Source organism: Seriola lalandi, unplaced genomic scaffold (assembly GCF_002814215.2).
Source record: "Seriola lalandi dorsalis isolate HSWRI2012SDOR001 ecotype SW California unplaced genomic scaffold, Sedor1 jcf7180002053444, whole genome shotgun sequence".
Classification (NCBI taxonomy): domain Eukaryota; kingdom Metazoa; phylum Chordata; class Actinopteri; order Carangiformes; family Carangidae; genus Seriola; species Seriola lalandi.
Genome location: NW_019523997.1, coordinates 533,067 through 551,926, shown reverse-complemented (window position 1 = coordinate 551,926; position 18,860 = coordinate 533,067). Strand labels below are relative to the sequence as shown.

At 38.8% G+C, this 18,860-nt stretch overlaps 3 protein-coding genes across 5 annotated transcripts; 2 read left to right on the top strand and 1 right to left on the bottom strand.

Moving 5' to 3' along the window:
• Positions 1-3,378: 3,378 nt before the first annotated feature.
• On the top strand, positions 3,379-7,602 carry mecr (mitochondrial trans-2-enoyl-CoA reductase). Its single transcript, XM_023401097.2, has 10 exons — positions 3,379-3,690; positions 5,100-5,197; positions 5,339-5,470; positions 5,555-5,698; positions 6,225-6,327; positions 6,610-6,712; positions 6,794-6,867; positions 6,967-7,027; positions 7,129-7,201; positions 7,295-7,602. The coding sequence occupies exons 1-10, from the start codon at positions 3,494-3,496 to the stop codon at positions 7,456-7,458; spliced, it is 1,149 nt and encodes a 382-aa protein (XP_023256865.1). The 5' UTR covers positions 3,379-3,493; the 3' UTR covers positions 7,459-7,602.
• A 269-nt stretch (positions 7,603-7,871) lies between these two features.
• On the bottom strand, positions 7,872-11,196 carry smpdl3b (sphingomyelin phosphodiesterase acid like 3B). Of its 2 annotated transcripts, none has more exons than XM_023401105.2 (8): positions 11,074-11,196; positions 10,729-10,942; positions 10,353-10,450; positions 10,096-10,239; positions 9,710-9,954; positions 9,153-9,333; positions 8,823-8,956; positions 7,872-8,675 (listed from the first exon to the last, which is right to left on the bottom strand). In XM_023401105.2, the coding sequence occupies exons 1-8, from the start codon at positions 11,159-11,161 to the stop codon at positions 8,313-8,315; spliced, it is 1,467 nt and encodes a 488-aa protein (XP_023256873.1). In that variant the 5' UTR covers positions 11,162-11,196; the 3' UTR covers positions 7,872-8,312. The 2 variants fall into 2 exon arrangements, with proteins under 2 accessions (XP_023256873.1, XP_023256874.1); XM_023401106.2 differs by having other exon boundaries at positions 9,785-9,954.
• On the top strand, positions 11,055-18,793 carry rpa2 (replication protein A2). 2 transcript variants are annotated; one of them, XM_023401108.2, is made up of 9 exons: positions 11,055-11,190; positions 12,723-12,817; positions 13,426-13,527; positions 14,162-14,275; positions 14,845-14,919; positions 16,947-17,063; positions 17,569-17,706; positions 18,064-18,158; positions 18,400-18,793. In XM_023401108.2, exons 2-9 carry the CDS (start codon positions 12,743-12,745, stop codon positions 18,485-18,487), a joined length of 804 nt encoding a protein of 267 aa, XP_023256876.1. In that variant the 5' UTR covers positions 11,055-11,190; positions 12,723-12,742; the 3' UTR covers positions 18,488-18,793. The 2 variants fall into 2 exon arrangements, with proteins under 2 accessions (XP_023256876.1, XP_023256875.1); XM_023401107.2 differs by lacking the exon at positions 11,055-11,190 and adding an exon at positions 12,398-12,540.
• The last annotated feature ends 67 nt before the right edge of the window (positions 18,794-18,860 follow it).

Below are 18,860 nucleotides of genomic sequence, written 5' to 3'. Positions count from 1 at the left end.
CCCATTTTACAGGAGAAGCTGACGAGACTTTTACACCCAATTAATATATATGTAAAATTATTCTAAAGCCTTTTTTAAAAAGAAAATCATACTACGTATTTATTTTCATCCAAGAATGCTGCAGCTTCTCCTGATCCTGTCAAAGCCTCTCAGCAATTAATGTTTGATTAGACGTCAGAAAACTGCTAAATGTCATTCAAAGCTACATAATGACTCGAGAATATATTTGGGTAACACATTTTTTTAACATTGAGGTACTTGTGTTACTTACTTGATAAATCATTGTCCTTAATAATCCATTGCAGTATAAATCCAGTGATATTGCAATACAAGAGTAACAATATAAAGCACATACTGTACAGGTACATAGTATTATGACTGACTTAAACTGTGTTTCTTTTATTTCCTTGTATGTTTTTTTTATTTACTTTCTATTTTTGTGCACAATGAGTCTTTCACGAGAGGCACATTGTTATTCCTAACTATGCCAAAACCAATGCAATGTTACTCTGCACTAATCATGTGTAAGATGCATTCATTTCCTTTTTTTATATTCAATTTAATCTCTTTTGAATATGTGTTACATATTTTATATTATATGTTTTTAGAATTTCATATACCACATACAGTTGCTTGCTGGTTGGGAGGAAAAAAAAACCTACACTCTTAGTCTCATCTCAGGAAATGCCAATCTGAAAAACTCAGGGATTACTTCAGATTGATTGGAAAGAGTCGAGGAGTGTTTATTCAGGACAAAATTGGGATTAATTGCTCACCCGCATGATGTGAAACATAGGACAAGGGAGCGAAAGTAAAACGGGCTTAGTATTGTTTGCTTTTGAATGTCTAGGTGCAACAATTTCTCTTTTTATTCATTAAAAATACTAAGATTGTGTCAAAAAAAAGCAATGATTACAAATGATGTGAAGCAGTTAAGATTGAGATTTACATGCTTTTTGACTGAATTTTCCATGCACCCAGTTTGATAATGTTCTTTATATTTTCTCCACTTTGACATAACATGCCATGATATAATATGATATGAAGAAAATGTTCCACTATTATTGTATTTTTTTCCTCTATAATCGTTGTAGATGGGGATGTAGTAGAATATTGTTAAAAGGGACTGGGGCTGGTAGTATATAATCTGGGGTTGTCTCATCTCAACACATGGCTGATACTTGGTGTTTCAGACTATCAATGCTTATGACAAAAGAATGTGTCATGGATGAATTAACACTCAAATCTTGCTTTGTAGTCTAATGTTAGGTTGTGTTTATATACTATACGTTTTCCAAGCGTAAAGGTTACGTAAGGAAACACTTTTTTGATAATTACACTCAGGATGTAAAAGGACAGAAAGATTGTGAATGTAAGTGCTCTGATTAGGTGGAATGGTTTCATTTTTTTCCTGCATATTTACATTGAATTTACCACTTACAATTATAATGCCAGTACATCCTCTAACTAAATTGAACACTTTCCTTTCTCTGCATTGAAAAGGTGTGCACACATATGACTTTTGTTCATCAATTTCTGTGATTGTAACTTTTTAATCCCTGAATCTACTGAATACCTCATCTGTCAAAGTCTAACTGGTGACACCCACTATAAGGTTGAACAAAAGTGTTGTATTGTAATGTTTGCAATATTCTGCTATACTGTGATGTTTTCAAAGTATCATTTGGAAACTAAAGTCCATGACAGAAGTTGTGATTGCAACAAACCTGTCTGACCCCTCAGTGGTGTGTTACTGTGATTTGATTGTCGGGTGTTGGATGGGTTAGAAAATATCTTGAAATAACTTGAAAATCCAAGGACCTGTAAGACTATGTGCTCAGGGTAACATTTGAAGCACACCAAAGCATTCTGCATCATAGTTTGCTCTGTGTGGTACATTTTGTTTGTGACCATCAGCCATTTCATTTGTGGTGTTGTATCGTCAGGTAAGTGGCTAGAGCTTCTTCCAAAAACGTGCATTTAATACTGATGAATGTATCAGTGTTTACTGCCATAAACTTACAATTATCTTGATCTCAGGCAATTTAATGGCTAGTTTGTCAATGATGAGCAGCATGTAGGCTTTTCAAAGTATTACTGTGATTATGTTTCTATATGTAAAGATCTGCTCCATTTCCTAATAAATATGTCAGTATCCATGTGTGTTTTTCATGAACTCTCTTATAATTATTTACAATCATGAGATCTGTATGACATCATTGACTACATTTGCTAAGCAGTCAAAGAAGAAATATTCAGATCCTAAAGCAAAAGTAGCAATAACAGAACATAAAAATACTCCATTACAAGTAAGAGACTTGCATTCAAACGTTTTGAGCACAGAATTCTTATAAGCAAAATGTACTTTGGTATCAAAATACACTCTTTAAAAAAAAGGGATATACCAGCGAAAAATTTTTACAAAATGGCAACCCCAAAGCTGTCCCTATTAATTGGACATGATTAATATTAAGCTTTAACATATGGTTTCAAAACTATTAATAAAGCCATTAATTACAACAATAAAGTGGGTCTAAGCAGAAAGTGGCACCAGCATTTTAATAGTTGAGCTGGTCAAGATGGACTTAATTTGAACTATGTCTTATTTAGTACTGAGAACTTTATTCTCTAAGCCATGCTTTAAATGTTCAATAGTAATATGTTTTGAATGTAAAATATGAATCAACAAGGTAACACATGACTCTAGCTGTCAAACAGATGTAGTTATAGTAGATGTAGATGCAGCCCTACAGTGCTTCCTTTTGAAATGTAAAGAAGTGGAAGTATAGGTGGAGGCAAACCGAAGTAGAAGTAAAACATCCACAAAATTTCACTCACCACTGTTGACTCACCATAGAATGCTATCACAAAAGTTAAAACAGTCATATGGTTACATTTTAAATACACACTGTACTTTAAGATGTACATGTGATCACCATAATTAATATAAATCTAAGCACACCGTATATAATGTATCTAGACATGTTAACATGAATTGACTGTACATAAGCACCCACTTCATACATATAACCAAGAGCAAATAAACAAAAACAGTCATTCCTTGTGTGTGTAAACATAGTTGGCCATCAAAGCAGATTTTGATTCTGATTTTATGGGTAATCGCCTGAGGACACTTTCTGACCTTTCTCTTTTTGACTCAAAGAAGGAAATACATGAGGTATGAAATCCTGAGAAAAGGAGCTTCATAGTATTACATGAAGTGAAATACCAACGAATACAACCAATTCCTCTTTTCTTTCTGCCTGGTAAAAGATAAGAACCCAAAGTACAGTAGGGTACCATGGTTCTAGCTAATAGAGGTACCGGGTTTGTCCACCGGTGGCGCTATTCTCTGTTTATATTTTCAATGACACAACCTCCAATATGGCCGCACAGTGAGAGGAACGCTAGCTAAACTCACAGCTCACCTTACAAATATTATAACATAGTGGCGTTTTTATTTTGATATTTTGAAGTGGACTCATGTTTTGCGATGTTGTTGCCACTTCACACGGTGTGTTTAAGAAGCCAGACAACCTGCAGAAGAAGCTTCGCCTCTGCTCTCTTAAAACTATCGAGGAACAGGGATAATGCTAACGTTTCTCACTTCAGTCATTCAGCTGGACTTTCTGCACAAACATGCAAGACACTTCTGTACAGAAAACACGGAGACCCTTCTCAGACCGTTCAGTAAGAGCATCCGTTTAAATAACATTTAACATGTCGTTTTTGCAGTTGTAATTGTAAATATGTGACTTTTTTCCACGGTTGCATAGAAAATACATCAGGGAAGCGGCTGTACGTTGCTGTTTAACGGACGTGGGGTGATTAACCAGACATACATTTGCCATGTCAACCAGTTATTCATCATCCTTTAAGTGTTTTCTCTTTTAAAAGTCCAAAATATTGTCTGAAAACATTTCTGATAAAGCATTAATCTCACCTTTGTCTCGCTCGTCCGAGTAAGTTTTAGTGCAGCGTCTTCTTCGTTTTAATGCGCGCACCAAGTCGGAATCGGCTCATTACTGCCCCCTGCGGTTGGAGGGCGGGAAAACACAAAGACGCAAAGATGAGACTTATGCTTTATCAGAAGTGTTTTCAAACAGTATTTTTCAGTCTTACAAGAAAAAAACTTCAAGAATGAGGAATAACTAGTTTGTTTGGCAAATATACGTCTGGTTAACTGCCCCACCTGTATTAAAGAATAGCACACAGCCATGGCTGGATTACCAACTACGAAAAGTGGAGACCCCCTTGGGCCCCAAAACCCACAGGTGTACTCCATATTTGTTAGAAATTAGCAACACTGAAGTACAGTATCACCTATGACAGGTTCTCCATCCTTCATCTTGTAGCTCTGGTATTGAAAATGGGTCCTTTGTGAATGTCTATTTTTAAGACCTGTGCTTTAAGGTTTTGTTTTATTAAATTGCTAAGTAATTAATCTCACCTTAATATCATGTAAGACTATGAAAACTAGCAAGTGTTCACATTTGAGAGCCTGCGTCAAGCAAATTTCTGTAATTTTTCCTTTAAAAAATACTAGATTAACAAACTTGTTGCAAAATGATAATATATATATGATTTTTCTGTCAAGTAACTAATTGATTAATTGATTAAAGTAATAATTTCAGCTCAAGTGTACTGGTTGGTTTCTGCGTGTCGGGGGAAATAATGAAAGTGACATGTTCAGTAGGGGTCAGTAGAGGATCAACAACAAACTTTTACAAATCTTTGTGGATTAGGACTTTAACGAACAATTGTCTTTGTTATCGACCTGTTAGATATTGATCTGTTGATTAATCTGTTGATTGTTTTTTTCTTTAATTGTTCAAAATTTTCATTGAAAGAAAGAAAATGCTCATCAAAATTTCCCAATGCCCAAATGTTATATTCAGTTCCTTGTTTAGTGTAAAAAAACAGTGGTAATCAATGTACAGTGACATAAAATAGACAAAAACTGCTAATTCTCACATTTCAAAAGCTGAACCAGCAAAAGTTTGGTATTTTTGTTTGACAAAGGATGCTATAAATAAACCCAACTAGAGTAAACCAAAAAACCATATGGTGGATGAAGACTAGGTTTTTGTGGTTGCCAGGTTGGAGGATGTAGATCTGCCCCCCATAGGTGCAAAGGATGTCCTGGTTAAAATGCTGGCAGCCCCAATCAACCCATCTGACATCAACATGATTCAAGGTAAAAGTTAGTTAGCACTCACACCATAGCATAATTTAAAAGCAGCTATACCAAGAGAAACAAAATATCAAAGAAACAGAACAAGTATTTATTCTTTGTAAGGTGTGAAGACCAGTTGTTAATTTAACTGTTTTTTTGCAGGTACTTATGCCATCTTGCCTGACCTCCCAGCTGTTGGGGGCAATGAAGGAGTGGCCCAGGTCGTAGAGGTGGGCAGCCTGGTGAATTCTCTCAAAACTGGAGACTGGGTCATTCCAAAAGATGCTGGTCTAGGTAAATTGCACCTTGATTTACATGGCTCAGACCATGGGGTCACGATTTTGTCTCCTGACATGAATTTTGTGACTGTGTGAAAAGGGACATGGAGGACAGAGGCAGTGCTAGCTGAGAATGATGTCATTTCGCTACCGAATGACATTCCCTTGTTGTCTGCTGCCACTCTGGGCGTAAACCCCTGCACTGCCTTCAGGATGCTCTCTGACTTTGAAGATCTTAAGCCAGGTAATCAGGTCCACACAAAAGGGCATAACATTATTTTTTTTACACATAGTGGAGTAGACATATGAGGAGTCATTTTACTTTACTAATGTTCCAGTCCCGAATGAAGATGTTGATTAAATTGCTTTTTTAACAACCACATGGGTGAGACCTTGGCCCCCTGCTTGTGGAAACCCAGTAATAATGAAACTACAAATATTTTGAAAGACAATGTTTTAGTGTGTGTGAGTCACTAAAGCACAGGAGACTTTCAGAAGCAGTCAGTAAATTTTTAACTGTCTTGATCAGGTTTATGGGTTGGTATTTGGAGCATGAACTTACCTATAGGGTGGAATTCTGCACCTTCAAAGCTCCATGGGAGTTCATTAACCCACAAGCAATGTGGTAGACACATGATGAGAACATGTCTAGTAGTTTAAGTTGCTGAACAGAAATGGAGACTGGAGGATGCAGTTTTCCTGCATAAAAAACCTGCTCTGAAGTAGTTTTAGCCATCATGTGACAATTTTTGCCCATGTTGTGTTTTCAGGTGACACAGTGATCCAGAACGCAGCCAACAGTGGAGTGGGGCAGGCTGTCATACAGATTGCTGCTGCACGAAGAATAAACACTATCAACGTAATCCGAGACAGGTTAACTCAGTCATACTACTCTCATTCTGAAATGACTTGGTTTTGTAGCTGTTTTGTGTAAATAAATGACTTACACTTCAGCTCTCTTTCCTGTTCCTCACTCTCCTTTCAAAAGTCTAAAGACAGTCCTAATCATTGGCTCAGGTTATCAGTCTGTCCCTGAAGGCCATCTGACTATGAGATACTGGGGTATTTTTCTCCTAGGGTAACAGAGAGAGAGTTTTTTGTGTGCTGGAATTTATGAGTGTAATGAACTTCCTCATTGTGTCCTCCCTTTCAAAGGCCAGAGTTCCCACAACTCAGTGATAGGTTGAAGGCTATTGGAGCGACTCATGTGATCAAAGAAGAGACCTTGAGGCGGCCTGAGATTAAGGAACTTTTCAAGGTCTGGTCACATATGGTCATGTGGTTTTGCCTGTCAGTGCATAAACACTGTCCCAACATGCTTCTTTTTTTTTTTTTAAAGACTTGTCCAAAACCAAAACTGGCATTAAATGGAGTTGGAGGCAAGAGTGCAACAGAACTGCTCCGTCATCTACAGTGAGGATGCTGAATAATCTTTGTCAACATGATACAACTTTACACTGCAAAAATAAAAAAATCTAGTCATAAAATGCCAATTTTTTTTATTTATTCCAGGGTTGGAGGCTCTATGGTGACATATGGAGGGATGGCCAAACAGCCTGTTACTGTGCCTGTGGTAAGATGAAATTTGCTATCTCCTCCCAGATTTAACATTAGATCTTACAGAGACATTATTATAAGTTTAGTCAGTACACTTACTAAACTTGGTCTCTCCAGAGTGCTCTTATTTTCAAGGATGTGAAGGTTCTGGGATTTTGGGTCACACAGTGGAAGAGAGATCACTCAAACGGTAAGTCCGCATGGAGTCACCTCTTTCACAGATCAAGTTACTGGAATTAGTCTTTTTAAATTAATTTCATGAGAAACTCCACCTTCTCCTTAGATGAAAGGGTGTTTAGAGCCATGCTGGACGAACTGTGCTCCCTCATCCAGCAGGGAAAGCTCACAGCTCCTGCCTGCACTGAGGTGGGACTCCAAGACTACAGCAAAGCTCTTGACGCAGCTATGCAGCCTTACACTTCAGCTAAACAGGTCCTAATCATGTGACTTGACTGGTCTTATCAACTGATTGCTACACTGTCAATACCATAGCATATGAATGAAAAATGTGACTGCTACATTATTGTTGATGTGTCAATCAAATGTACTGCTCAACCACATATATTACTCAATAAATGTGTCATCACAGCAGGCTCAAAGTCTGGTATCTGTAATGTTCTGCAATCACACTGAGTTCCCCTCAGTTTACTGGCCGTAATCAAAAACTAATTTAATATTTAATCTTTATATAGTTAGATGAGATAAAAGGAATAATCGTAGAACCAAGATAATGCAGCCTTACCTGTTATGTTCAGTGCATTTAACGGACACAGAGATGAATAAGTGCAATTATTATTAATCATGCTGATATTACACGTGCATTGATTGTTTCTGTTAAAACAACATTCATACAAGTAAGATTGATTTCTGAGTTTATTAAATAAATACAGCAGAGTTTGACAGGAAAGTTTGAGGAGGGAGAAACATTTGACTAAAGTGTGGATTTGATCCAGAATATCACAGTTGCATTGTATGTACTTAGTTTTTAGAGTGACTGGAAATGAAGTACTCAACCAATAGCAATAAAACAAGGTAAAGAGGCCGCTCAAAGAGATTGCCAAAGCCAAAGGTTGTTTTTTCACTGTTTAATTATATCTAGTGAATGACTCAGTTAAATTACAGATATCCAATAATTTAAAACATGAAGACATGTTGATGTGATGCTAACTGTTAAATCTAGTCATTTGTACAAATATTTACATGACCACAATATACAAAATGCTTGATCTTGAATTTCAGTTTTTCTATTCAATAACTTCCTGAGGCTTCACTAACATATTCATATCTGTGATAGATGATCATTACCGACTGGCTAACACCAGACTTACAGCCACGGAGAGAACTGGCAGCAACCCAGCATGAATGGCAACCGCCCCCTCTTTTTCCAGACAGCATTTATACTTGTTGAAGTCAACCTCTCTGGCTGCACACACGTGGTCAACACGGCAGTCACTGTCACACTCTGTCAGGTCATAGCTGACAGAGTTGAACACATAGTACTTCTGTAGGTAGCAGTGGCTATTGGCAATGCTCTCCAGAACCTGGTGCATGGAAGCTGGGGAGGCGTCTGGCACTCTGAAGCTCTCTGTGAGGCGGTATTCTTTCTCCCAGCGCCCACGAGCAGCATTAGCGCGAGTCAGGTTCAGATAATAAGTCACCACATCCTGAGGGTGTTCAGATAAGTGGTTTAAAAGCAGAAATGAAAACAGAATTTGCTACAGGGCTTTTTCTGAACTTAAGATGTATTCTGCAACTTAAAGAGGTTCCTGAATATGTTTGAATGGAAATTACACAGACTGGCACTGACTTACTTTAACAAGAAGTGTTTGGGTGTCATATTCAAAGACACGAATCCCAGGGTTGTTTGCTCCATCCACGACTCCAGGAAGTGTTGTTTTCCACGGTGTGACTCCTGGGCTGAGGAACATTGTACTGATGGGAGAGTCTGTAGAAAGATAAAAAGGAATCCCTGCTGATTTTCCTAATATTACAAATGTATGTATGGCATAAGGTCATGTAAGATCTTGGCTCTTAGTGTGAGCTTCACTGTGCACCCCTGTCAAATCAATCAACACTGATGCAAAACAAGGGGAAGAGTTTGTCTTAGTTGTAGTGGTAGTATCATAATAGAATGATTTTACCCTCTGTGTTGTAGAACATGCGGAAACTATCCGTATGGTGATGGCCAAAGAACTGCCCGAGTATGACGGGATGATGCTTCTGAATTAAATCCAAGTATTTCTGGTTGAATTTAGGTGTAAACCACGGCTTATTTCTCTTCTTCTCAAAGAAACCTGGGGGAACGTGGCCAATGATGTACACCTGGTAGAGAAACCAATGTAGAGTTAGTTAAAAATTATCAGTTTTCATTTTCTGAGTTCTACTACTTTAACTGATCAATCTTTATGCAAGGCAGGGGGTTAAAGTGAGCCAGAGCAACTAGAAAGAGCTCAACTCCAGATAGTGTCTGGTTGCGATTAAAATTAATCTCTCTCACAACCTGTTTTTCATTATTAGTCATACAGTACAAGAGATTTAAATGGACAGTATTCCTTCTGTTTACCCTGGTAACCAAATGTAAAAAGAGGAAAGAATAACTCATGCAAGGTATTTTTGATTGCTCAGTAGGACTAATTCAAACATGACAACACATTAAAGGCAGGACTGCGGATAAGTGGAAGTCCCTTAAACACCTTACTAATTGTGATGGGGCTCCCACTTTTAAATCCAATTTAACCCCTGTTGCAAAGCACAGATGGACAAGATGCTTTGCCTTCTCTTTGTTGTTGGCAGCTTCAGTAAGAACATGATCAGCCCAGCTAAACTGTCCCGCTGGGTCGTCCATGTCCGTGGTCAGCTTGTTCTGGTCATAATAGAGGTTAGTGTTGAGGACCAGCATCCTGAAACCTTTTCGACTCAGCAGCTTTTCTGTGTAATATCCACCTGCAGAGGAGGAACATTGTAGAAAACACATGACATGTGCTTCAAAATGTATAATTTGTGAAATTGTCATAATTGGATTTGTTGATTCTTAGGAGAGCAATCATGCATACATTTGTTAGTATCAGATGAGGCTATTTTCACCTTTTATAAATGTCATTTTGGACTCTGGCTCCAACCAGTCCTGCCACATTTCTGCTGTCTGGTTATAGATGTAGTTTGGGCCTGCAGGGAGCTGGCTCTTGGGGTGGTAATCATGGTTCCCCAGGGCAGGGTACACTTTAGTGTCTGAGGAAGGCAATGAAGAACTTTCATCATTAACGATACTAAATCAATACTAAAACACTCAAATGAATGTTGCTCTATGATGATGATACACAGGATTTTTAACTTAGACTTACTTGGAAAGATCTGTTTTATGATGTGAGTGAGGTTGCTGATAATTTCCAGTACTTTGGCTTCTCCCAGATCCTCATTGGGTAGATGTGGTGTGTCATCTCTGAGAAGCAAAACACATGTTGTTCAAAATCGGCTTCTCCTTTTTAGATTAAGTATTAAATGTTGTAAGAGGCAGTGATTGAGAGGAATTGATGAGAGGGTCCGGTCCACGAAAGTACAGTAGGAATATACAGTAGTTCTTTATGGTGAACTACGCAGCATTCTCTTGTTGTGCCACGAGTACATGGTATCTCGTAAAAAAAACACCATGATTACGAAGCTGGACTTGGGACTTAACACAAGGCAATTATCCATTCAGTATAGAACAGACACATATACCCTGTCCACACGATGAAGTCCGGGTCTGGCAGAATATCCTTCATGGCATACACAGAGGAGTTGATAAGATGCCATGGCGAGTCACAAGCGTAGTCTCCAAATTTCCCCGCATTCACTGCGGGTCGTTTACCGCTTGATGCGCACACCAGTTCAGGGGTGTCGGTCAAATTGTATGTATGGTCCAAATGCAGATCCGTGATGTGCCAGAAGTTCCCTGGATATACATATGTATATATAAAAAAAAAACATGCGTAATTGCACACACGAAGTTATTCCAGAAAAAAAGCTAGGAGCATTTGAAGAAACATTTCCGTGTATTTTTGGTCTTTTGGACACTTAACCCACCTGACAGCGTATGGGCCTCTTTGAAAAGCAGACAAGACAGGAGCAGCTTCACTGCGGACATGCTGAACTCTTGGAAGAAAGCAAACATCCGACAAAAGTGAAGTCTAGGCTTGAGAGGTAAGTCTATAAAGGGCAAAGCAAGATAAGATACAGCTATTCATGACGTATCTTTGGCTTGAGGGTAGTCCATTACTCTGCAAGAGAGACGTTTTATATATGGTTCCCTAACTCTACTGATAAAATTTCAAATATAAAACGAACAGCCTATCTTCGATAGCCTAATATGGGCTACACCTTTCTTATTATTAATAAAATTCAAAAGTCAGTGTGCATAATGAATTAAAAGGGATAAATATCCCCTAGATTAAGAGAGTTTTGGCAGCACGCCCAGAACACATCTAATGTAGTGTAAACTCATAGACTATAAAGCAAATAAAAGCTAATTATAGGCTACATATTCGAGATCACCATAAAAAGGCATCAGAGACAGTAATCTGGGTACTTGGCGAATCCTTCCTCATGAACTGTTTTTATTTAGGCTCAAGATAAAATCAGTAGGCCTATTTTTACAGTTTCAAAAATAGCATCTTACACTTGACCTATAAAAGTTCACACCGCGAATGGATGCATGTTTGTTTTCTTTAATCAGAGTGGTAATGTATCCATTCTTGTTACATTGTAAAATTTACACTGGCTTGAGGTGCGTATGCTGCCTTCAAGTAATGCTCGTACTTTCTGTATCTGAGGTTGTAATTTAAGAGCAAATATGTGTCTTTACAGCTGATTTTTGACAGTAAGATGTTAATACAGGGGAGAAGCATTTAAAAGGTAGGTAGACATTTTAGAATTCCAGACTTGTCAAAGCTTGAGGGTATATTTCCTCCTATATTTTACTCAACATTATCCAGTACTGTGTGTAACGTTGCCTCGATGGAGTACATTGTTAGTGAAAGCAATATTTCCCACAGCACATGAAGGCATCAAAGCCCTGGCTCACCGCCCTGCTTGTTAGACTAGCGTGAGCCCCGAGCTTTACCTCTCAGGCACTCTTTCTACAAAGCTGTACAGCGCCCCCAGTAAATTATATCATCCAAAATGTCAGATGACTACACACTATTAGTATGGTTAGGGCCGTAGCTGAGAGTCGAGCGCGCCAATCATTGCGACAAATGTGGTATGCACACACACACACACACACACACACACACACACACACACACACACACACACACACACACACACAGAGATTGAGGCCCGTCTGACAAACGAAAACCAGGGCAAAAACATTGGTCACGTTGAAGATTTCGCGGGACTTCCGCTATGCGCATGCGCTGTATATTGAGTTTGGCGCGGGACTTCCACACAAGTAAGACGTCTAAAACCTGCGTGCTGTTGTTGCCCCTGCTCCAGTGTCAGTAATATCGATTTTATTAACTTAAATACAAGGTGCCAACATGTGGAATCAGGGTGAGTTTAATTTCCACTCTGTTGTGTTCATAAAGTGGTCATGTTGTTTGACTGCAACTAACGTTAGCTTGAATATGAACGAACTCCTTTTTGTTGTTGTGTCTTGGCTGGTAGTTAGCAGAGTCGTGTGTGGTGTAAACACCGAGTTAAGTCAACTGTCACTGCCTTTTTGTTTTTTCCAGGAGGGTACAATGAGTCCAGTATGGTCGGGGGTTACACTCAGTCTCCAGGAGGTTTTGCATCACCGGCTTTATCCCAGGGAGGAGAGAAGAAAGGGGTCTGTACCTCTCTATAATCCACTGGAAGCTTGAAACAGATTTTATTTATCAATCTGTCTATTTAGCCCCTCTTTCCCTTTTACACATTTGCGCAAATATCCCTGTGTGTTGATGTAAACACTGAATTACAGTAGGATGGTGAGGCACAGCAGTCAACCTGTGTGCAAAGATGTCCTTGCTGTAAACATTAACAGCAGTTACCCCTTTGGCTACCAGGAGACATTTGTTAGGAATGCTGTCGATTTGAGCAAAAACTAAAATTAACACGTTATTTATTTTTTAACTACATCCATTAATCAGTTTTCAGTAGCTTCACACATGATGGAGATGAGACAGTGGGCTCCTGGTCATGCGTCTTTGTCTCCTGGACCAGCAATCTATACATGGGTCCAGGTCACATTAATAGACTATGTTACAAGGAATTATTGTCATACACAGCTGTGAAGCACTAACAAAAATATGACATGTAGTCCTTTGTTTTCTGCCATTGTTTGACCAGTATGACTGTAAAAGTGGTATTCAATTACATTCTATGGGGTATTAAAAAGTCTTGTTAAAAGATGAAAATTGGGGAACCGTGCAGAAACCCTGTGTGTGTATTTTACAGAGAACCCGTGCGACACAAATAATCCCCTGCACAGTGTCTCAGCTCATGTCTGCTTCCCAGGCTGATGAGACCTTCAAAGTAGGAGATGTGGAAGTTGCCCAGGTAAGATGGAACTAGCAAATTTTTGTTTGAGAAATGACTTTAATGTTTAATCCATTGTCATTTTAATTAATTAATTGATTCATTTACATTTCAGCAGTTAAGACCTGTCTGTATATGCTGTCTGTGATAGGACCTATCTTCACAGTGCTGAAAATAAAAATAAAAAACCTTGGCGTGTTTGCATTTCTTTAAAGCAAACACAAGATGTAGCGACAGGGCCCCTGCAAAATAATGTCAGAGAGGAACTTATTTTGAGGAACATTTGCATATGCAAAGGTAGAAACTATTTTTAAAATGGCTAATTCTCTGTAACTAAAATGGCAAAGAGGTATGTCAACTGTGTGATTGCACAATCCACATTTTCATCAAAACTTGCATGTAGGTTGCTAGCTCTGAAGTTAGTGCCGTTTTTTATATGATCGTTTAAATGGTCAAAAATATAGAAAAGGGGCTTGAACCCACAACCTGCATTGTTCATATAATTCTGAAGGAAACACTTCTTTCGTGCCATATGTAGTAATTCAAGTGATAATAAAATACAGCATATTGTTACACACCTTAATTAATATGTAGTCATTTAACTTTCCCAGTTGCTTTGTTCGATAACAGATCATGTTCTTTGTCTTTCTCGTAGGTTACCATTGTGGGTGTCATCAGGAGCACAGACAAATCCATGACCAATATCCAGTACAAGGTCGATGACATGACAGGTGCTCCCATGGACGTGAAGCAGTGGGTAGACACAGAGGTTAGTGGGTGTCATTTTACCTTTGTCCACACAATTAAAAATAAATAAATAAAATATTCTGCTGTTTTACTTATGCTCACATGTGAGAGATGTATATGAACCGTTAAAAAAAAAAAAAAAAAAGGTGATTCTTCAACCACCTAAAACAATGCATTATTTTATGGATGTGAGATCATTTGATGGCATTGGTGTGATAGTTCAGAGCATAGTCATTACTGACCATCATTTCTGGGTAACAAATGTCACTTCCCATCTCAACTTTGTCGGCAAATTGAGGAAGTTTTGAGTCACACGCATGGTACAAATGAAAGTATACACATTCAGAAACATAAAATGATCAGGTTAAACAACCATAGAGTTACACATACCAGCATGAATTACGAATGTAAGATCAAGACCCAGAGCAAATATAAAGTGTGAGGTTTGGTAATAATCCCACACTTTTTGCTACAAGTAATAACTGACTCCACTGGTTCTCATTGAAAACTTGAAGCTCTATCAGGTTTTTGTTTGGGACATTACAGAACTCAAATCTGTTAGTGATTATTCTGTGATTTTTATTTGTTCAGGACCCCAGTGTTGACAGCACTGTCCTGCCCCCAGGCACGTATGTCAAAGTTTCCGGCAATCTGCGATCCTTTCAGGTGAGTTTAATGTCCTAAAATCCTCTCCATAGCACCCAGAAACAAATTGGGACTTAGCTTTATTTATCTCCCTTGCGAGGAGATATGACCATAGGAAATTTAAGTTGCTGGTACATATACAGTGGGGCAAAAAAGTATTTAGTCAGCCACCAATTGTGCAAGTTCTCCCACTTAAAAAAATGAGAGAGGCCTGTAATTTTCATCCACTTCAACTATGAGAGACAGAATGGGGGGAAAGAATCCAGGAAATCACATTGTAGGATTTTTAATGAATTAATTGGTAAATTCCTCGGAAAAATAAGTATTTGGTCACCTACAAACAAGCAAGATTTCTGGCTCCCACAGACCTGTAACTTCTTCTTTAAGAGGCTCCTCTGTCCTCCACTCGTTACCTGTATTAATGGCACCTGTTTGAACTCGATATCAGTATAAAAGACACCTGTCCACAACCTCAAACAGTCACACTCCAAACTCCACTATGGCCAAGACCAAAGAGCTGTCAAAGAACACCAGAAACAAAATTGTAGACCTGCACCAGGCTGGGAAGACTGAATCTGCAATAGGTAAGAAGCTTGGTGTGAAGAAATCAACTGTGGGAGCAATTAGAATTAGAAAATGGAAGACATACAAGACCACTGATAATCTCCCTCGATCTGGGGCTCCACGCCAGATCTCACCCCGTGTGGTCAAAATGATCACAAGAACGGTGAGCAAAAATCCCAGAACCACACGGGGGGACCTAGTGAATGACCTGCAGAGAGCTGGGACCAAAGTAACAAAGGCTACCATCAGCAACACACTACGCCGCCAGGGACTCAAATCCTGCAGTGCCAGACGTGTCCCCCTGCTTAAGCCAGTACATGTCCAGGCCCATCTGAAGTTTGCTAGAGAGCATTTGGATGATCCAGAAGAGGATTGGGAGAATGTCAGATGAAACCAAAATAGAACTTTTTGGTAAAAACTCAACTTGTCGTGTTTGGAGGAGAAAGAATGCTGAGTTGCATCCAAAGAACACCATACCTACTGTGAAGCATGGGGGTGGAAACATCATGCTTTGGGGCTGTTTTTCTGCAAAGGGACCAGGACGACTGATCCGTGTAAAGGAAAGAATGAATGGGGCCATGTATCGTGAGATTTTGAGTGGAAACCTCCTTCCATCAGCAAGGGCATTGAAGATGAAATGTGGCTGGGTCTTTCAGCATGACAATGATCCCAATCACCGCCCGGGCAACGAAGGAGTGGCTCCGTAAGAAGCATTTCAAGGTCCTGGAGCGGCCTAGTTCAGTCTCCAGATCTCAACCCCGTAGAAAATCTTTGGAGGGAGTTGAAAGTCCGTGTTGCCCAGCAACAGCCCCAAAACATCACTGCTCTAGAGGAGATCTGCATGGAGGAATGGGCCAAAATACCAGCAACAGTGTGTGAAAACCTTGTGAAGACTTACAGAAAACGTTTGACCTCTGTCATTGCCAACAAAGGGTATATAACAAAGTAATGAGATGAACTTTTGTCATTGACCAAATACTTATTTTCCACCATAATTTGCAAATAAATTCTTTAAAAATCAGACTGAGTGATTTTCTGGATTATTTTTATTTTTTTTTTTTTTTTTTTTTCCTCTTCTCATTTTGTCTCTCATAGTTGAGGTATACCTATGATGAAAATTACAGGCCTCATCTTTTTAAGTGGGAGAACTTGCACAATTGGTGGCTGACCAAATACTTTTTTGCCCCACTGTTAACTTGTTTCACAAGTTCTATATTTTGGAAGTGTTATTCACATTTATAGCTTATGTATTTGTTGCCGTGTTATGCTTCTAAATTTTACTGCTGTTCTGTTTGAGACGGCCGTGGTATGCTGACCAACATGGTTTTTGTTTGGTTTTAATGAAGTAAGTGTATGAGATTAGGAGGACGTTTCCCAAATCTGACCCCTCCCTTTAGTTCCTCTGTGAATTGTCTGAACTTTATCTTTTTCTTCTTTTTTTTATGATTCACTGAGCGTGTCGGTGTTTGTCTTCCTGTCTCTAGAACCACAGGTCTGTCGTGGCGTTCAGCGTCAGACCCCTGGAGGATATGAACGAAATCACCTCACATATGCTGGAGGTGGTCCAAGCGCACATGGTGCTCAGCAAACCTCAGAGCATGGTAATATATCATCAGCATTAACCACAAAAAGCCTTTTAGTGTTGGTTGCAACATAGCGTGGTAGTCCAGTTAACTATTGGTTCCGATGAATACTACTTATGTTAGGGAATGTCTCATTTAAGTTAGTGCAGAGAAACCCAACACAGTATAAATGAAACCACTAGTTAGTTTGTGTTGTGCTCGCAGTACTGCTGCCATAAGTTCAATGGCAGAGTCAAATGTATTCACTGACAGTGAAAGCACACGTTTGGGTTGGTCGGAGGCAGATGAAGGTAGTCTGTTTATTGTTGGTGCAACTGACAACAGAAGACCCCAGCCCAGTTAAGACAAGAAATCCAGCTGTCTTTTAAACTGGAATAAATTTCACTCAATAATTTATTTTAAAAAATAATAATTTTGGTATAAAATTAGTAATAAGTAAATAAGTATCTATATTTAAAAATGTCCCTAACACTGTTACCAGGAATTGCATTGTGAGCACAATTTAGTTCCGTTTCTCTTTCAGATGGGGACTGAAGGGGGAATGAGCAGTAACGCCACACCCATGTCTCGGCCAGGCATGGGGAGCATGGGGGGGGTGACAGGGGGCTATGCAGGTGCTAACGACATGGCTAACAATGGGTTAAGTGGAAACCAGAATCAGGTGAGTCTAAATGACAGATTCATGTTGGAATTTTACAATTCACTACCTTAAGAGAGGTTGGCTCCATTATTATGCAGGTCGGTGCAGTGGCCTCATATACAAGAACTAACTAGATATAAAAATTGTCAGTGGGTTAAGACCAAAGCTTTTTTTTTTTTTTTTTTTCTTCTTTATGCACTACCAGACAACATTTTTTCATTTACTTCCTGTGTTATTATAACTAAGAATAACATGGTAACGGCATACTCATGATGGTTTCACAATAAGCTAAGTTAGTAGAAGTTAGCAGAGTGCAAAAAATGCTTCTATATTTGTAGTTTGACTCACAAGTTTTAATGTATGTCTCCATCTTTCAAGGTGCTGAGTTTGATAAGAAGCTGTCCTGACGCACAGGGCATCAGCATTCAGGACCTGAAGCAGAGACTCAGTGGCATGAGTCTGGCTGTTATCAAGTAATAGAATTTTATTTAATACTAATTCAAATTTTCTTTTTCCGATCCATCATTTGTTTTCTTTTAATTGTGAAGCACCTATCTATCTTTGTTTTGAACATATGAAGTTCATCCTCTACTCAAATGTCACTTTGACCGATCATGTAGGATTATTGTGAATGTGTCCAAAAGTGAGCTCCTCAGTAGAGAAAGTCAAAGTGCTGCAGAAATATGATTCACATTTGTCTTTGTGCTCTAACAGGCAAGCAGTGGAATTTCTAAGCAACGAAGGTCACATCTTTTCCACCATTGACGAAGATCACTTCAAATCAACAGACAACGACGATTAGACACTTGACCTTCCCAGCACCAGTGGGGATACTTATTTGACCTTTCTGAACTCTGATCACTCCTCTGTTTAGTTCAAAAGCACATCGTTTATATTCGATGACTGTAGATTTACACATCCTGTAATCCCGGGTTTGCTTCTGCTTTTTTCCTAGTCCTAAAAGTGTTGCTACTAAAGCTGTTAGCAGGTAATACTACTGTCCACTGTAAATCATTTTGTAATTTTAAATATTGAAAGCAAAAGTACTGGATTTATTTTTGTCTATGTAACTTACTTTTGACAAAATTAAAAAATAATTCAAAATACAGTTTGGTCGGCTAACAGCAACTCTTTTGTCTCACAATTTATAACATTATGAAATGCTTATGAAATAT